General features: G+C 38.8%; 1 protein-coding gene across 7 annotated transcripts in view; it reads left to right on the top strand.

The window, feature by feature from the left end:
- The window catches only part of TRPC3 (transient receptor potential cation channel subfamily C member 3), a 76,974-nt gene that overhangs the window by 46,357 nt on the left and 16,034 nt on the right, over positions 1–14,583 (top strand). For 6 of the 7 annotated variants that reach the window (XM_005666891.3, XM_021100465.1, XM_013978918.2 and 3 more), the window contains 3 exon segments: positions 2,549–2,744; positions 4,771–4,980; positions 8,110–8,193. In XM_005666891.3, the coding sequence (XP_005666948.1) occupies positions 2,549–2,744; positions 4,771–4,980; positions 8,110–8,193 (490 nt within the window). 7 annotated transcript variants of the gene reach the window in all.

The following is a 14,583-nucleotide window of genomic DNA, read 5'->3' on the forward strand; positions in this document are numbered from 1 at the left end:
TTCATCATGTTGCAGCCATTACTATTATTTCAGAAAGGAAGCATCAGCCTTTATTTGAACGTATCATTAATCAGTTCAGGGAGCTGAGGAAGAGGAAATTCTGGCTAAGTGTTGTGCAGCCCCTCATGCAGGAGTAACCCCTCCTTCCTAGGGTCATACTACCCGGCCCTGGGGGCTCCCTGTGCCCACAGAGTCTTCCTCCATGAAGCTTCCTTAGTCTCCGCTCTTTCTGTCCCCTCAGTGTGGAGGGGTCCGCTCCACCCTTTGCTGCTCAGTGGTCAGAAGTCCTCCCTGCCTCCCCCAGTACCCCTTGTTCCCTCCGATACCACATCTGGAAACAAACCGGACCTCCAATACATTCCCTGTAGACTAGAATATCAAGCCCTTCCAGGCATCTAAATTGTTTTGAAATGAATTTTTCCAAATGGTTATCATAGAGCAGATTGTAGGAGTGAAAGAAAACTGAAACTCAGTTTATTGTAATGTAAAAAAAATCTATTTGAACCCAGTGGGGGAAGAACAGAGAGAACCTGCGCACACACAGTACCCACCCTTGATTCCATGAGAGCTCCTTTTATACACCACGAGGTCTTCACTGCTTTGTGTGAGGACCCTGCAGCAGGATACAATGGAAAGAACATAGGCGGGGAAATCAGGCCGACCTGGATGTGATGCATGTCTGATATTTTTCTAGCTGTGGTCTGTGGTTACTTAACATTTCTCAGTGTTAGTTTCCTGCTTTTTAAAATAAGTGCAGTAAGGTTTGAATCAGGTCATTGTGAGGTTTAAGGAAGGTAATTTACCTGGAGCCTCTTGCCCGCAGTAGGAGCTCAGGAACCACCGGTGTCCCTCCTTTTCATTATTCCCCTCTCCCTGCATGGATAGATCCTTGACAATCTGTATTCCCCAAACTAGAAGCGGGAAGGTTTGCAAAGGAGCAAGAGGGAGTGGAAGAATTTTGTGTTACTATTAACAGCAGGAACAAAGAAGCTCTACTTTTTCTTAGTCGTCCCTTGAGCATCTATGCTATAACATCAAACAATCAATGTTTCATAGCAGAGAGTAACTCTGTAGGAACTGGAACTTTTCTATTCAACCCTCTATCCCCAGGATCTAGCACAATTTCAAGGATTAATAGATGGCCCATCAGTAATTGTTGAATGAATGGATGAATAAACTAGTGTTAAAACCTACAAATCTACAGAATTGTTTAGAATCTGTTATAACAAATAAAAAAAAAAAGTACTGTTTTCTTAAGTCTTCCTTTGAAAACAGGGCTTACTTTTGAACCCTCCTTTGTAATGGAATTCTAAATGTGTAATTGTTTAAGGATTATTCTCATGGTTCACCGATCAGTGATTACCACTTGGTTATATGACAAAACCAGCCAAATTCCGTTCACTTAAGGGATAAACGTAGGTAATTAGTCTGGTGAAGGCTTAAGTGCTAATTGCTGTGATAGAAGAATCAGGAAGTAAATTATGTCAATTAAGGGAAAAGAATAGGAGTCTTTCATTCTGTTGCCTTCTCTTCGCTTCCACCTCAGTATGGCTTTTAGGTAAGTAATATACACTTGTAGCGAAAAACTCATGTAGAGCTGTATCTGCAGTGAAAAACCTGTCCTCTTCCTTAGCCTTGGACCCCTGTCTCTTAGTTGTCCTTAGTTCCAGAGACAATGGTTTCTTTTGAATTGTTTCAGAGATATTTTTGGCACAAACAGGAATATTTGGAATTCCCTGGTGGCTCAGTGGGTTAAGGATCCAGCATTGCCACTCCTGTGGTGCAAGTTCTGTCCCTGGCCTGGGAACTTCCTCATGCCATGGACACAGCCAAAAACAAAACAAGACAAAACAAAAAAAGACCCTAATAAGAATATAAGTGTTTGTGTCCCCTCTTTTTTTATTCAAATGGTAGACTCTATTTCAAACTTGCTACATCTTGTTTTTTTGCTAGTAATATATCTTGGATATCATTTATTTAAACACATAAAACTAGATCTGTGCATTTTTTTTCCCCAGCAGCTGCATAACAATTCATTTATAGATGTACCAGAATTATTTACCCACTCTCCTGTTGATGGATATTTTGGTAGTTTGCATTCTTCCCTCCTGCCATGCTGCAAGGAATAAGTTTGTACGTAGCTTTTTTGAAGTAGGTATGTAATTTTAATCCCGACCTTGTTCTACTCTAGAAAACCTGATTTAAATTTCTAAACCTCTTACAAAATCAAACCCTAAACTTCATCCTTCTAGGAGAAAGGAATGGGTATCAGGACATGACTTCAGCTTTCCCCTGCTGAGTTCAGAGAATTTTCACTTGATAATAACTGACAAAAAAAGCTAGACATGGGCCTATTTAATCACCAGTTCCTAAAGACCTGAGAGAATAATTTCTATTAAATATTATAATGAAATAATTACATTTGGTGTGTTATGATACTTTACGATGGCATTTTACATCTGTGCAGTATTCAGACCCTAACTTGTTTTTACTTTTGACTTTTTAATAATGAAAACTTTATTTACTGTGTACCTTATTCTTTCAACAGTGTAGAAGAAAGTTTCAAGACTTTGTTTTGGTCAATATTTGGCTTGTCTGAAGTGACTTCCGTTGTGCTCAAATATGATCACAAATTCATAGAGAATATTGGATATGTTCTTTATGGAATATACAACGTAACTATGGTGGTCGTTTTACTCAACATGCTCATTGCTATGATTAATAGCTCATATCAAGAAATTGAGGTAAACCCGCTTTCTACCCACAGTGTCTACCCTTGCCTTCCCTTTCTGACAGCACACTGCATCTGCTTTTGTGCCCTGTGGTGGAGCTCCAGCTCATGTAAACAAAGAGGCATAGACCCAAGCAGCGCGTGGGCCTTTCTCTGTGTTTTCCGTCTGGATTGATGGTAATACACCTTCCAGCTTCTAGGAGCACATTAGGGGTCCCCCTGAATTACCATCACTCTGCCTTTTCTCCGGGTATATTGCTGAAGTTTTGTTTTGTTTGTTTCTAGGACCGCCCCCACAGCATATGGAGGTTCCCAGGCTAGGGGTCCAATTGGAACCGCAGCCGCTGGCCTACTCCAGGGCTCATGGCAATGCTGGACCCTTAACCCACTGAGCAAGGCCAGGGATCAAACCCGCAACCTCACGGTTCCTAGTCGAATTCCTTTCTGCTGAACCATGATGGGAGCTCCATTGCTGAAGTTTTGAAATTAGTGGCTGAAAGTATTGTCTGAAGGGAAATCATTCTCTCCGAGGCTAGGCCAGCCAATCATCTGAAAGATCCCGGTAGAGGAATTACTAGACATCTAGCAAACACTGATGGTGTTCTTTACGTGGTCAGAGTTTTTAGTATTCTAGAAGTCACTTTACTTTTTGTTTTGGATTGGGCTTGGTTTGGCACCTTTCTTCATCATTGCATATATTTTCTTATGTCCTATTTAAGGTGCATGATCTTGTTAGTGCTTTATTGTTTGTCAAGTCCACAGAGTCTCTGTGTCTTAGAAACACCTGAGACGGTGTTCTCAAAGCAAAGGTTGGGTCCTCCAGAAATGGGAACTATGGTCTCTGAATACCTGCATGGGAGTGGTAAAGGCAGACTGGACAGTGGGAAATGACTGCATCCACTTCGTCCCCGCCCCCACCCCCCAGAGACCAGCTGCTTTTCACATCTTCTCTCCATTCTTTTTTTTTTTTCTTTTCTGTCTTTTTGTCTTTTTATCTTTTTAGAGCCATACCTTCGGCACATGGAGGTTCCCAGGCTAGGGGTCCAACTGGAGCTGTAGCCGCCAGCCTACTCCACAGCCACAGCCACAGCCACGCGTGATCCGAACTGTGTCTGTGACCAACACCACAGCTCACAGCAAGGCCAGATCCTTAACCCACTGAGCGAGGCCAGGGATGGAACCCACAAGCTCATGGTTCCTAGTTGCATTCCTTTCCTCTGTGCCACAATGGGAACTCCCTCTTCTCTCCATTCTTTCTGTCAGGGGGCAGCACTGGGGAGAAAAGGGGACTAGGCCACTGAAACACCGAAACTCCAGGTGCAATTCATCTGAATGCTGTTACCTTTCCTTTGTCCTTGGAGTATAATGTGCTGTATCAACAACCTGGCTTGGATGAGTAGTGGGGAATTGTTGTTGAATATGCAGAATTGGAGGGGGTGTGGAGGGAAGGAAAAATCAATCTTTTCATCTTTCCTTGACCCTGACTTTTTCTTGTACTTTTGCTTTGTTTTTAGATGGGGGACAGGAAATTCTGTTTAAATTTCAATGGATACAGGCATATGGAAGAGAATAATTTAAAAATGAGTATCAGGAGTTCCCACTGTGGCTCAGTGGGTTAAGAACCCAACTAGTGTCCATGAGAATGTAGATTCAATCCCTAGCCTTGCTCAGGAGATTAAGGATCCGGCATTGCTGCAAACTATGGCATAGGTCACAGATACAGCTTGGATCGGGCATGGCTATGGCATAGGCTGGCTGGGGCTGGGGCCAGCAGCTGCAGCTCTGATTCAACTCCTAACCTGGGAACTTCCATATACTGCAAGTTTGGCCCTTAAAAATAGATAAATAAATATCATAAAAGTGATACTTAGAATTTTATGCAAGCCAGTAGAGATTCTATACAGATAAATGTGTATATAACACTTTTCCCTTTTAAAAGCATCATTTAGATTCCTTGTAAGACTCTAATGGAATCATTGACTAGAGTGTTTAGTTTTTAAAATCAGCTGTTACTTTTTTTTTCTATTTTTATGACACAGGATGACAGTGACGTAGAATGGAAATTTGCACGCTCAAAACTTTGGTTATCTTATTTTGATGATGGAAAGACATTACCTCCACCTTTCAGTCTAGTTCCTAGTCCAAAGTCATTTGTTTATTTCATCATGAGGATTATTAACTTTTCCAAATGCAGAAGGAGAAGGCTACAGAAGGATATAGAAATGGGAATGGGTAACTCAAAGTCCAGGGTAGGTATCGAAAACTTACTGAGACCTGAAGAAAATGTTTTGTCTTTCTCCTTGTCTTTTGATGTGTGTTTCAGTAATTTTTATGTGTGAACTTAGAGGATGTTGAAAGTAACTGTCCATTCCATAATCTTTCATAGACTAATACTTAATATCTTCATAATGTTTCAGTAAGTCACTTAGTCTATGCCTTGCTTTTGGTCAATTTCATGTAAACTACCAAATTAAAAATAAACCAGCAAAAAACTTCTTTAATTTTTTAAAAGTAAATAGAAAAGTTATTATTAGAAAACACTGGATTTTTTGTGTGTGTGTTCCATGCTTCTCAACTGTATTCTGAAGTTAAATAGTTCTGACCTCACATTTTTCCCTTAGTTGTTCACCAACACATTCTTATTTGTAGAAACAGTTTATTAGGCTAAATAATCTTTTTTTCCTTTAATATTATAAAATTGACACAGGCTTAATAGCACCCTCAAATATTAACCCATGAATACGCCCCTTTATAAATAATCAAGAATTGTTGGTTTTTGAGTTGTCCTGGTTGAGTCATACTTTGATTTTAACAAAGATGAGTTTCATGCTAGCACTTTACTATCATGAACTTAATTTTCAAAGATAGAATTGGTATAAGAGACAGAAGGATGGGCAGAACTTCAAATAATAGGGAGAGAAACAGGAGCAAATGTATGGGGTTAAAATATAAATTTTGCCTAAAGTTGTGAAAATGATCTGTAGCTATAATAGCCTGGGAGCTCACAAGATAGCAATAGTTACCTATCTATTATAACTATCTACAACTATTTATACTTATTTCCATAAAGTGCATATTTTTTCTCATTTTATGCTGGGGTAAAGGATTGAATTAGCACAATTTAATTTCTCACTTTTTAAAAGAGATGTGCATTTCCAAGATTTGTAATACCCAGCACCTTATACTTTAGGAAGATAGCCTTTTAAACCTTGTTTGACCCGGATATGGGCTCTTAAGACAGCGTTGGCCTTGACACCCCATGATTTCAAGTAATATCTCATTGTGTACAGTGAGAAGCAGTGTAATATAAGGAAGATAGACTTGGTGTTAGACCTGGATTGGAATTCTGTCCTAAGGCTTGTTAGAAAATAACATGGTTAAAATCACTTCATTACTCTGAGCCTTAATTGTCTCATCTGAAAGAGACAAGACTTTGTAGGGTTTTATTGTGAGGATGATATGAGATGTACAAAATGCCAGCCTCAACAAATATCAGTGCCCTTCCTCATTCACAGTTTATAAAGTGCTTTGCTGTACATTTGAACCTCATGCAATGCTGTGAGGTAGGTATTATTATTATGACCATTTTATAGATAAGGCAACTGAAGCCATTAAAATAACTCACTGATGCAAGGTCACGGGAGCTTGCCAGTATGGGGTAGTTGTGGAATTCTTGTTTTTCAGCATCAGAGGCCTGACTCTTTCTGCTCCACCTGGCTGCCTCCTGCTTAGCGGCTGTGGCTCTGGCATGGTTACTGCCCCATGTACTTCCCATGGGCTGTGTTTTCAGCCTTAGCTTAGCTGGTCCCTTAATGGGGTTGGGCTCTAATTGCCATCCTGGGCAACTCCCGCTATAGCTGAGATGGACTTTGTGTTGAAGTTGCTTTGTTTTTTTCGGGATTGATTATCATTCTCTGAGGCTTTATTATTTAAAAAGGACGTTGTTCAAACACAGGAACTCATATCTCCTGCACCTCACACCTGTAACTTTTCTTTCTGTAGGCAACGGGTTTCACTGATTTCTGACTTCTTTCCTGACATTGTCATAATGTAGAAGAGAAACACTAAACAGGTTGAGAAGAGCACATTCTGATGACTTGTTACCTAGACCCCTGTGAAAGGAAGGAAAGGAAAGGAAAGGAAAAAGGCAACTTGTTCATAGGGATTTGAGAGGAGCAGATGTGCTCCATTTAGGCGGTCCTCTCCTGCCAATCTTTCACTGACAGGAAGAAAAGCTTTCCTCAGAGGGGCTGTTGGAAACAGGCGGAAGACTGAGCACTGACCACTCAGGAGCCTTGCTGCTCAGTTTGCCAGTTTCCCCGTATCTGGTTAAACACTGCCATTTTGATTCTATTTTTAAAATTGTGCACGGAGCTCTTTTCAGCTCTTTAATATTATTAATATTCATAGATACTTTCTGTGTAGTGAATTGAGTAAAAATTTGGAGAAATTACATGTTTCTGGTTTTTTTTAGAAGACAGGAAAAGCTTTAACGTTTGCAGCTAACCTCGGTCAACACTGACCTCTAGTGGCCAATAGGAAAGTTAACCTTGTTAGCCAAGGTTTTCTCCAGCCACAATTGAAAGACAAAATCAGGCCGACTTTTGCCTATCAGTGCCACCTTCTTCCTCCCTAGTATCCTGTACCTTTCTGAGTAATGATGGTGGGAAGAAAGGTGGTGGGGTGAATACATAGTTTTGTATAAATGTCCCTTCCTTTGAATTACACCTTAATAGGTAACAGCAAATACAATGCAGACCCCACTCACATATGGGAAGGGTAGACAGTAAAAACGTTCTCCTGTTTTCTGTTCCTACCCACTCAAAAGTGAAACCTTAAAAAAGAGAAAAGAAAATCAAAATTTTTTGGAATATTCTCTCCAAAGTGGTGAACCTGGCACAATATAACACCAAGATATTTAGGAAGATGTGTTATTTTGGCTGATGTTTTAGAATTACAAAACACCAGATGATACCACCTGAACTTGTAGTGTTTCTGCTTAAGTGGAGGAGAGGAACGCAGGCCCAGGAGCAGTCAGAGTTGCTTCTGTGCATCTTCTCCTTCTAGATGCCATGAAGATGTTTTAATAAAGTATATAAGGACCCCAGGAACAATTATGTTTAGCATAAGCCAACTTTTAAAAATATTTTTTTCCACTAAACAGTTCTATTACAGTACATCTTGCTAACATTTTAATCATCATGAGCATGTTGCTCATGTTAGTATTTGCCTTTGGAAATAATATGAAGTCACTCGTAAAACTCAGCTTCCACAAAATGTCGACTTCAGAAATGTTAGCCAAGAGGATAAAGTAGATTATATTATGCTTTCCAAATAAATGTATTCTAATTTACTAGGTTAATTGTATTTTTTCCTAGTTAAACCTCTTCACTCAGTCTAACTCAAGAGTTTTTGAATCACACAGTTTTAACAGCATTCTCAATCAGCCAACACGTTATCAGGTAAGCATTCATTAGACATATTTCTTTGTCTATATGTAGTTGCTCATATGTGTCTGTGTTTGTGTGTATGTGAAGGGTGAGTAGAATTATATTTTTAAGATGTGCTATGAGGGCAGAATAGAACAGAGAAAATGATACTTAGTTGGAGGGAAATTTTGAAATCAGACTCCAAGTTCTTCATTTTTTGTTGTTTTGGTTTTGGTTGAGGAAGAAGAGTTCCTTTTGTGATCTTGAAAGCAAAGTGTTGCCACAATTTCCAAAGAACACTTTCATGTACCTTGAGCTGGAGAAAGCACTGAGAGCTATGACGTCTGGGAAAATAATGCTCTCACAGTAAAAAAAAACAAAAAACAAAAAAGAAAAAACAAAAAAAAACCTGGTACATTTCTCCAGATAATCTGTTTCTCAGATGGAATCTTGGGCTACACTGTTGCATCAGTACTGCTTTAAAATATCTGTTACGTTTGGATATTGGATGTGACATTTCAACACTATTTTTTAACACAGAGGAGGTCGTAGCCCTTCCCATCTGGTTGATCATTTTGACTACCAAATCTTTAGATTTCTGATGAGTACAAAATCACAAGAATGAGGATCAAAGAATTTGTAATGTATGGTAATGTCATTTAATGGATATAGTCTTCTTCATAGGATTTTCTCGGAAGCAGCAAACTATGCAAAATTGCTTCATGTACTGATTGTCAAAGCCTTACTTTGTAATGGTTACATTATATTCCATTATATGGTTGTATTTCATTTATCAGCCCTCTGTTGATAGAAATAGAGGATATTGCCAATATTTAGCAAGCAATACTGCAGTAAGTGACCTTGTATACATAATATTTGTAATGTGCAAATCTACAGAATTGTCTGGTTAAAGTATATACGCATTTTAATTTTTTAGCTATTATCAAACTGATTTTGATAGAGCTTATACCAATTTATATTCTTAACAATAAATGTACGAGAGTGCCCATTTCCTCCTTAATTTACCAATGGTATGTTACCAAAAGTCTTTGTCTTGGTCAAATTGATGGGCGACAAGAGTACCACAGTGTAGTTTTACTTTGCATCCTTCATAATGAGTGAATTTGACCATCTTTTTATGTTTAGTGTTCTATGTGCTTAAGACCTAATACTTTTCTTGATAGGCTCTTTGTAATTAGGAATTCTTTTAAGAATTAAGGAATTAATTCTTTTAAGAACTAAGAATTATTTTAAGAAAATCAGCCCTCTGGAGTTCCCATCATGGTGCAGCGGAAATGAAACTGATTAGGAACCATGAGGTTGCGGGTTCCATCCCCGGCTTTGCTCAGTGGATTAAGGATCCTGTGTTGCCGTGATCAGCGTTGCTGTGAGCTGTGGTATAGGTCGAAGATGTGGATCAGATCCTGTGTTGCTGTAGCTGTGGTGTAGGCCAGCAGCTATATGTCTCATTGGACCCCTAGCCTGGGAACCTCCATATTTTTTGCCCTAAAAAGCAAAAAAAAAAAAGAAAAAATAATATCAGCCCTTTGCCTGTATTTTGAGTTGAAAAATTTCCCCCCAGTTTGCTGCATGTCTTCAAAATTTATGGATATTTTTTCCCCGACTTTTAAAATATTTGTTTAGTCAAATTTACAAAATTTTTAGGGCTTCAGATTTTGTGTCCTATTTCAAAAGCTCCTCTCCCATATGTGGATATTTAAGAAATTTTTTATTCAAATTTCCCTTGGTACTCTCATGGATTCACTTTTTACATGATAATATTTAATCTGCATAGAACACATTTTGAGAAGTTCCCATCATGGCTCAGTGGTTTAAGAACCTGACATAGTGTCCATGAGGTTGCAGGTTCAACCTCTGGCCTCACTCGATGGGTTAAGGGTCTGGTGTTGCTGCAAGCTGAGGCATAGGTCTCAGATGCAGCTTGGATCTGGCCTTGCTTTGGCTGTGATGTAGGCCTGCAGCTGAAGCTCTGATTCTACCCTGGCCCAGAAACTTACATATGCTGCAGGTGCAGCCCTAAAAAGAAAAAAAAAATATATTGATGCAAAGTGTAGGTGGTAATCCATTTTTCCCCCCATATGATTATATAGCTGGGTGTGTTAAATAATTTATCTTTCCTATTATTTTAAAATATCACCTGCATCATTTACTGAATTCCCATGTCTACTTCAATTTATTTCTTGACTTTCAATATGCTCTAGAACCACATTGTTTTAATTATTATAGTTTAAAAGAAAATCAAACAAAATACACAGACACGCATATGTATATCCTTACTTCAAGACTCCTATTTTGCTGGTTATTCTTTCTCATTTGTTTTTCTATTGAAATTTTAGAGACAGCTTCTCTAGTTTGCAAAATATTCTGTTGATATTTCTATTTTGTTTGTGTTAAGTAGAATTGACATCTTTATAACATTGTGTCTTCCTTTTCAAGAACATTATATACCTTTCCATTTGCTCAGATCTTCATTGGTGTACTTAGTTTAGTTTTATTTTATTTTATTTATTTTTCTGCTTTTCAGGGCTGCACCTGCGGCATAGGAAAGTTCCCAGGGGAGGGGTCAAATCAGAGCTATAGCTGCCAGGTTATGCCACAGCCACAGTAAGATCAGAGCCAGTGTATGCAGCCTACACCACAGCTCACAGTAATGCCAAATCCTTAACCCACTGAATGAGGCCAGGGATTGAACCAGCATCCTTATGGATACTAGTTGGATTTGTTTCTGCTGTTCCACAATGGGAACTCCCTTTAGTAACATTTTAAAGTAGACCTCAGGGTCTTTGTTTATATTAGTTAGGATTAAGTTTGGTACAAATCATATAAAACCACCAAATACCAACCACTAAGTAGCTAAGAGAATATAGAAATGTGTTTCTCTCTCTTCTTCAGGAATCCAGGAGGTGATCATTCCAGGACTGGTATGATACCTGCCAGTGTCAGGGGATCAGGCTGTTTCTATCATGTTATTCTATTATGATTTGCTTTCATTCTAACATGATCTCATGGTCCAAGAAAGCTACTGGAGCTCTGGCTGTTTGTTTGTTTTTTTTTGTTTTTGTTTTTGTTTTTTTTGCCTTCCTAAATAGAGTCAGAAAGTGATAGGGAAGAAAGATACCTTCTTCTTATAAGGCTCTTCTGTAGTTAAACAACTTAACTGCAGTGAAAGCTGGGAAATAAACCTAATTCCTAGTGGCCATGTGCTGAGCTAAAAAAAAAAACAGGGAAGATGATTGGCAGGTTCCGCAGGAGTAGATTATATTATTTGTCTTGGCACTTTACACATACTTGTATCTGTTATTTGGTATAAGTTTCAGGTTTTATCTTTTGACCCTCCAGCTCTAAAATACGAAAAAATATCAATGTGTTTAAACATTACCATTTTTCTCCTCCTCCTCCCAGCTTTTGCTAGTTAAATCATTAAAACTGTAGAAGAGGAAGGGGAAAAAAAAACAAAAAAAACTTTTCCTTTGCCCATTAAGTTTGGGGTCTGGGGCCTATGAATTAAACTGACAACATTCAGATTAGTAGGAAGAAAAAAAAATAGAGTTTATTTATTCTAATTATGCAAATCAGAAACTCATGGGAGAACTCAGTGATGAGTAACTCCATGGGGTAGTTAGAATTTGGGGATTGTATACCATTCTGAAAAGGGTGATAAATTTGTGGAGAAGTGACAAGACAAAGGAAAAGAGGGTTGGGCTCCTAGGGGTGGTAAACTGTGGGAAGGTGAATCTCTGGGGAGACTCATGAAGATTGGGGTTACTGTGGTAAATTTGTGTGCAGACTCACCTCTAAGCCAGCTTTCAGTTTCCAGTGATGACGGTTGTTTTCGTCCTCTTGGTACAGGAGAGGGGAAAAGAAAGACCTTCACAAAGGGAAGTTCCTGTCCTGCTTTTACGCAGGTGGAAGGAAGACAATGAGCTCTTTCTGTGTTCTCTGCTTCTTCATTGTCTTCAGCTCAAAACAATCCTTATATCAAGGCAAGATATTTGGGGGTGACATTTTCCAATCCCCTTCCCTACCTTGTAGGGTTGTAAACCCACATTTGCTTTAGTTTTCGCCCCATGATTAGAGTTAGCCCTCACCACCATAATTTTCCATAATTTTCCATTAATCTCTTTGTCAGGTGAAGTTTGTCTTCCTCCACTTCCTTCAAAAAGCCTTCATGAGAACTGTGTTCTCCAAGGTTTTGCATGTGTCCTAAACTGTTTTCTATTTTCTGCACATTTATACTGACTAGCAGGAAAATTCTTAGATACAACTTTATTTTCTTGATTTATTTGTAAACATTGCTGAACTGCGCCCAGAATGGAATGTTGATTTGGAAATGTTTGAGACCGGCCTAATGGCTCTTCTCAGATAGTTGATCTGAGATGTTGATATGCGTGTATCAAATTTTCGTTCTTTTAAATCTTGTACCTTGCTGTTAATTGTTCTGTCGGTGGAGCTGTATGAATTTTTTCTGGCACAGAGTAAGTCCTCTCAATGTGTACATTAAGTCTTCTTTTATTTCTGAATAATTTTCTTGAATTGTACTTTGAAATATTTCTTCTGTTTCACTATGTTGTGTCTCTTCTTCAGTGATACCAATTAATGCCTGCTGAATCTTTTTTTTCTCTATGCCTTTTGAATTTTTCCTCCAGTTCTCTCTTGTGACTCCTTTTTTCTCATACTATATTTTATTCCTATCTATCTCTATGTGCTGCTTCAAATATATCTTTCATTTCTGGATGATTTTAACTTTTTTCTTCCTACCCTCTTGAGATTTTACAACTTTTCTTATTTCCTCCTTTGTCTTGCCGTAATTTTCTCGACCTTTTGTGCTCTTATTTCAAAGACATGATCAGTTCACATTTTTAGAAGATTATATTTCAAGAATCATATTATGTGTTTTCATCTTTTCCTTAACATTTTTCTAGTGAGTGTTCATTATTTGCTATTTGTTTTATCCTCTTCTTTGGCCACATCTGCAGCATGTGGAAGTTCCTGGGGCAGGGATCGAATCTACACAAACTGCACCACAGCTGCAGCAATGCTGGATCCTTAATCAGCTGCATGTTTTAATTCTTTTTTTTTTTCTTGAACTATCTTAGTATAGATGTTCTGTAGATTCCTGAGTATAACTCAGTTTTTTTTAATCTTAAGCAACTTTATTATTAGTATCTAGGACTTATGCACCAGATACTGTGCTAGCTTTTACATGTGTTTTGTTTTTGTTCTGGGGTTTTATTTATTTATTTATTTTTTCATTAAAGTATAGTTGATTTATAGTATTGTGCCAATTACTATTACTCAGTTTTGAATGAAGTAGGTTATTCTTGGACCAACTGCCTTCAGGAGGTTAGTGTGGGTTCAGAGAATTCCAGGGCCTCATTCCAGGCTACTAGGAATTTGCCTTTAGGCACAGGGTTGTATATGTAAATTCCATTTATTCTTTTTTTTTTTTTTTTTTTTTTTTTTTGTCTTTTTGCCTTTTCTTGGGCCACTCCCACGGCATATGGGAGGTTCCCAGGCTAGGGGTCGAATCGGAGCTGTAGCTGCCAGCCTATGCCAGAGCCACAGCAACGCGGGATCTGAGCCGCGTCTGCGACCTACACCACAGCTCACGGCAACGCCGGATCATCAACCCACTGAGGAAGGGCAGGGATCGAACCCGCAACCTCATGGTTCCTAGTCGGATTCGTCAACCACTGCGCCACGACGGGAACTCCCTCCATTTATTCTTTATTTGCCCTCATCAAGAATAGCACAACAGGATTGTTCACAAGGCAGGCTCTCCCTCTCCACCTCACTGACAATATTTCTAGCAAACATGGCTTTTCTTTATAATTTCTCCTTCTGCCCTATATTTTAAGCATCTGAAGACTTTGTATCAAAAGGTCAAGGGATGTTCTCAGCCATAAATATCTGCTGCTCTCGGCGTTTCCCCACATCCCCATTTGACCTTTTCTTATAACCTTTCTAAAAAAGAATATGAATTCCGCTAAGTCTCATTAAGGAAGGAGTGTTTCTGTTTGCTGTTCTCCTTGTTGCTTTTGAGTGATTTGGAAGAAGTGAAGAAACTTCTAAATTTGTTGTTAAATTAAAAATTGCTGGAGTTCTCTTGTGGTGCAGTAGGTTAAGGATCCAGCATTTTCACTGCAGCAACTTGGGTTGTTGCTGTAATGTGGCTTTGATCCCTGGCCTGGGAACTTGCACAGCCACACACCCACACACACACACAATTGCTATCCTTCTACATGAGACAGTCTTTACTGCCTAGAGACTCCAGAATCCTGTATCTTTCATATATTCTAAGGAGAAGAATTCCTCGTGCTTGTGGTATAATATTTTGTGGCTCCAAAAGTGATAGTAGAGAAAAATAAATTGAGGGAAAAAAATCTCAATCACTTATGTGCA

This window comes from Sus scrofa, chromosome 8, assembly GCF_000003025.6.
Source record: "Sus scrofa isolate TJ Tabasco breed Duroc chromosome 8, Sscrofa11.1, whole genome shotgun sequence".
Classification (NCBI taxonomy): domain Eukaryota; kingdom Metazoa; phylum Chordata; class Mammalia; order Artiodactyla; family Suidae; genus Sus; species Sus scrofa.